Source organism: Pygoscelis adeliae, unplaced genomic scaffold (assembly GCF_000699105.1).
Source record: "Pygoscelis adeliae isolate BGI_AS28 unplaced genomic scaffold, ASM69910v1 Scaffold102, whole genome shotgun sequence".
In the NCBI taxonomy this organism is placed as follows: domain Eukaryota; kingdom Metazoa; phylum Chordata; class Aves; order Sphenisciformes; family Spheniscidae; genus Pygoscelis; species Pygoscelis adeliae.
The window spans coordinates 158,483-163,817 of NW_008824228.1; the positions used below are offsets into that span (position 1 = coordinate 158,483).

Below are 5,335 nucleotides of genomic sequence, written 5' to 3' on the forward strand. Positions count from 1 at the left end.
TCCCAAAAGGGCTAACTTGGCCCTTGAATAGATCTACAGGAACCAAATAAGATGACTGTTATTTCTTCCGTCACCTCTAGGTTTTGCAAGGGCAGCTCACTTGGATTGAAGTGAACTTTGTTTCCAATGGAGGAATTGCAAGCTGGCTACAAGCATTGCCAGTCAAGTCTTTCAGGGTCCATTAGGCCAGGCGCTACGCTGAGCAAACACAGCTATCCTGCTTCCTGAACCTGCTCAGGTCAGAAAACAGCTTGGCAGCATGGCCCAAGCCGGCTCTAAGTGGAGCCAGCAGGTGTATCAATGCCACATTCCCACAACGGAGCACAGGCATTCACCTTGGATCCACCGTGGATGATAACACATTGAAATAATATGCCATTCCAGAGCCCAAAGCATAGCACAGTGTTTACATGGCAAGGTTTTGGTAGCAGAGGGGGCTACAGGGGTGGTTCCTGTGAGAAGATGGCAGAAGCTGCCCCCATGTCCGACAGAGCCAGTTCCAGCCGGCTCCAAGATGGACCCGCCGCCGGCCAAGGCCGAGCCCATCAGCAACAGTGGTAGCACCTCTGTGATAACATATTTAAGAAGGGGAAAAAATTGCTGTGCAACAGCAGTCAGAAGAGAGGAGTGAGAATATGTGAGAGGAACAACTCTGTAGACATGAAGGGCAGTGAAGAAGGAGGGGGAGGAGGTGCTCCAGGTGCTCCTGCAGCCTGTGGTGAAGACAACAGTCAGGCAGGCTGTCCCCCTGCAGCCCATGGAGGTCCACGGAGGAGCAGATATCCACCTGCAGCCTGTGGAGGACCCCACACTGGAGCAAGTGGATGTACCCCAAAGGAGGCTGTGACCCCATGGAGCGCCCGTGCTGCAGCAGGCTCCTGGCAGGACCTGTGACCCCGTGGAGAGAAGAGCACACGCTGGAGCAGGTTTGCTGGCAGGATTTGTAACCCTGTGGGGGATCCAGGCTGGAGCAGTCTGTTCCTGAAGGACTGCACCTTGTGGAAGGCACCCACGCTGGAGCAGTTCGTGAACTGCAGCCTGTGGGAAGGACCCACATTGGAGAAGTTCATGGAGGACTGTCTCCCACGGGACAGACCCCACGCTGGAGCAGGGGAAGAGTGTGAGCAGGAAGGAGTGGCAGAGACAACACGGGATGAACTGACTGCAACCCCCATTCCCTGTCCCCCTGCACTGCTGCGGGGGGAGGAGGTAGAGAAAATGAGGAGTAAAGTAAAACCCGAGAAGAAGGGAGGGGTTGGGGGAAGGTGTTTTTAAGATTTGGTTTCATTTCTCATTACTCTACTCTGACTTTTGATTGGCAATAAATTAATTTCCCCGAGTCGAGTCTGTTTTGCCTGTGATGGTAATTGCTGAGTGATCTCCCTTGTCCTTATCTCGACCCACGAGCCTTTTGTTGTATTTTTCTCCCCATGTCCAGTTGATGAGGGGGAGTGATAGAGCGGCTTGGTTGGCACCTGGTATCCAGCCAGGGTCAATGCACCACACAGAGAAAGATCTCTCTGGTTCTACAGGAAACCTGAAAACACAAACTTTAAAATGAAGTAGTCCAAGAACTTATTCTGCTTAATCTATCCCATGGAAGGTTAAGGTATGATTTGCTCAAAAAATCCCACAACTCCTTGGGGAGCAATTCAAGTGGAAATACTTCAGACCAAAGAGACAAATACGTTTCAAAATCAGCTAACAAAGGTATATGACAATAGCGAAGATGAAGTTAGCCAGTTAGCAGGTATGTGGCTGACAGTAAGTATAAATAGCCAAGTAAAGGTGACTGAAGGCTGTGTGGATTCTCCATCTCTGTGTACCATTATTAGAAAAATGAAGTCTTGATTTAAAAGTCCTTGATCTACCTCAAACAGGAAATTATTTGGGAAAATGCCCCTAATCCCTTGTCACAGAGAACATGATAAATGATTGCAATGGTTTTCTATCATTTAAGATACCACTATATTCCCAGCAAACAGAATTACTGACCTACCACCAACCCTTCTAATTTGCGGTCAGCTATTTCACCATCCTTATCCACTATTTTCTTACATTGCCTTATGATTTGCTCCCTGACCTCCAGTGGTGACTCATCAGCAGGCTTCCTGAGCCTAATGCAAATTGTCTTGCAGCAGTGCTGCTTCTGCATCAAGCACCATCCTGTAATGACCTACCTGAAGGATCTGCTGCTCCAGCTGTGAGTTGCCTTTGCATAGGTTCATTATGTGCTGCAACAATAGCTTCGTACTCTCTGTTTTCCCTGCACCACTCTCTCCACTGCCAAGAAAAAGCAAAGGAAATTCCAGCAGCCGTAAAGTATAGTTGTTCTGCCCCTTATGTCTTAGTGCCCCATCATATGAGAGTGCTCTCCTGTCCAAATGTTTCACAACTTTTTCAGCTGAACTGCATGTGTGAGTACAAACTCACACCACAGCTTTACACAGCGGGTTCCATGAGGTCCCGATTCCTCCCCAGGGGAATTTTTCCCCATCTGCAAGGGAGTACAGATATACCCCATGCCGTCACTTCTGGATGGGATGCACAGGACAGACCATTTGCTCTGTTTCTTAAGAAAAAAAAATTACGTAACTTCTGGAAAACAACCTCCTTTAAAAGTGATCTGATACATCAACTCCCCGACACATGCTGGAGTTGACAGCTTCCTCCTTCTTCAAAGAGATTTGCCCCATGCATGTCATATACACAACTGAGTACTGATCTTGAGATACTGCGGCAATCTCAAATCTCAGGCGCTTCACACATTCATATGCATCAGCCGGTTGAGAATGTGGGCACATGGCCACAGAGCTGCCCACACACCCACAGCGGCAGCGGTGCACGTCACTCTGCTGTCACATGTGCCCAGCACCTCCACCTCCAAGTCAAACAAGCAGCACTTGGAAAGCGCAGTTTCCCCAGTCCTGGGAGGAGGAAGGTACAGTCAGTGAGACAACATGTCCTTGACTGACAACATCATACCAGCAGAGAACTTCAGTGCATGCATAAAAAAAAAATATGCAGGAAATGCTGAAGGTATACTTGAGGGCAGGTCTCTGTTTCAACACCCGACCTTTGAGCACCTGGTGTGGCTTTACACTTTGTAGCTCCCAGTGGCTCTGTGCTTGGGATCAAGTAGGTGTCATAGGTGGCTAAATACCTCAAATACTACAACTCAACTCAGATCAGGCCATCACTATCCGAATATGCACAAACAAAATAGGACCATTTTGCCATTTAAGAACATGCCATCCAGACAGCGCCCCTGCTCAGTACGTAAGATCTTTCTTCTGTTTTCAGTGACTTCCTTCCTCCATGAAAGCACTATCAGTCAGCACTCCCATGGTTCAAGCTTGTCCTTGTACCCTCCAACAAGCACAACAGCTTCACCAGGTCCTGCAAACACTATCCAGCTGCAGGTGTGTAACTGCCCCAGGCTGTGAAGAAAAGCAAAGTCATCTCCAGGAGACCCAACTGCTATACCACAGCATACCCAGGCTGTGACTAACATCCGTTGGGATTGGGACAGCAAGAGGAGCCAGTGGAATTTGCAGCACAGGACAACTTGATTGCAATGAGCATTTGTCACCTGGGGGCAGCTGCTGCATTCAACATCAACCTCTGAAACATGCCATCCAGACCTCCCAGACTAAGCTGGAGAGACTAAAGAGACCATAAAGAATAGCAGAGCCTGGTGCGTCCCCATGCTGTTCTGATGAACTGTGGTCTAACAGGAGTGACTTCCTCCTCCCCCCTCTGCCTCAACTTTGCTCAAGCCAGGTAATCTTATTAATGAGTGTTTCACCACTGGCACAGAGCAAAACCATGAACTTCCTGTGACAACAACTCACAGACCAGTTAATAGGGTTGCAAGATGCACAGGAGTAGCTCAGTGTCTCATCTCTGAGACCACAAACTGCTGGCAGAAAACAATCAGACGGCTGACTTCTTTGCAAACGCCCACAGGTTACTCTTTCCTGTCTTCCATCTCCCAAGACAAATGCTATGACTGTTCTCCATCCCTAAGAGTCCTACCAGCAGCACCTCTTCTACCTGCTGACTCCACAGCCACCACTTCATGAGAGGACTTCATGTAAAGCACAAGCACTGATAGCTTGCAGGCTAGAGAAATGAGTGAGGCTCAAGTCACCTTCAAGGTCAGCTCCCAGTCCCACCACAACACTCAGCAGTGATTCAGCAAGTCATTTCCGCACCATGTAGACTGAAAATACTGATAAAATGAACAGAAGGCCAACATAAAGAAAGGAATATTAAATCAAACAAGCTGGCAATTAACATTTTAACTGAGATCGCATTTAAACTGTTCTCTACAATACCCGCAGTCAGTGTCTGGAGGCTTTCTCCTTGATGCTGTTTGAGGCTTTCTCTGCTATAGTTGATGTTGTTTCAGGCTTTCTCTACTAGCTGATGCTGCCCTGCAGTTTTGGCAGAACAATAGTAACATCATGGAGTTAAATGCTTGTGACACTGGTACGCTATTCAGTTACAAGAGCCCATTTTTTTCCCTTCTACTGCAGAGAACTGTCCATGACAGTAAGATTTTCCCTTAGGTCTTAGGGCAAAAAACCTTCCGTTTTTCTTTCTCCTGCTCTTTGGTTATATATGGGAAGCTCCACTTTGGGAAAACAGGTTCCTTTCATTATGTATAACCTCTGTTACAGCAGTTACGGTGGGACTTGTTTCACCAAAGAAGAGCACCCTATGGCTTTCCCCAGAGTCGTTTAAATCTTTCCAATGCCACATCCCTCCAGAAGCAAACCCGACATATTCAGCTGCGTTACCAGCATCAGCAGCCGAGCTGCTCCACAAAAGCCAGCTTTGTTCGCCACGCACCTCCGTTTGCAAATGGAGAGGTCAGGAAGAGCAATGCGTGGCAAGCGCAGCTGGATTTTGACTCACCAACAGCATTGGTGATGAACTTCACCTGAAACTTCAGCAGGGAGAGCCCAACGAGAGCTCGTTGGCCGCCACCTGGACCCCCACCTCTGCTTGGCTCCAGCGAGCCCCCAGCCCGGCCTGGTTGCCCACCCAGACCTCACCTGATGACGATACACTGGCTCTGGGGCCCGCCACCCCGGCGGCCCAGCATGGCGTGGTAGGCCCGACTGGCCACGGCGAAGATGTGGGGCGGCAGCGTGCCTGTCTCGTGGTGCCGGTACCGCTCGGAGACCTGGGGGGAAGCGGTGGCAGAGAGGTGGTGAAGGGGCTGGGGGTCAGCGGGGCCCGGCCGGCGGGGGCCGCGGGGACTCACCTCCCTCCCGTACACCGGCAGGGGCTGGAAGGGGTTCATGGCGACAAGGATGTCCCCGAC

At 49.7% G+C, this 5,335-nt stretch overlaps 1 protein-coding gene across 1 annotated transcript in view; it reads right to left on the bottom strand.

The window, feature by feature from the left end:
* Nucleotides 1–5,314, bottom strand: part of LOC103926018 (myosin-IIIb-like) — a 20,830-nt gene extending 15,516 nt beyond the window's left edge. The window contains exons 1-3 of the mRNA XM_009334825.1: nucleotides 5,276–5,314; nucleotides 5,064–5,194; nucleotides 2,181–2,283 (exon numbers count right to left, since the gene is read on the bottom strand). Of these exons, the coding sequence (XP_009333100.1) occupies nucleotides 2,181–2,283; nucleotides 5,064–5,194; nucleotides 5,276–5,314 (273 nt within the window). The remainder of the gene's footprint in view (nucleotides 1–2,180; nucleotides 2,284–5,063; nucleotides 5,195–5,275) is intronic.
* Nucleotides 5,315–5,335: the final 21 nt, after the last annotated feature.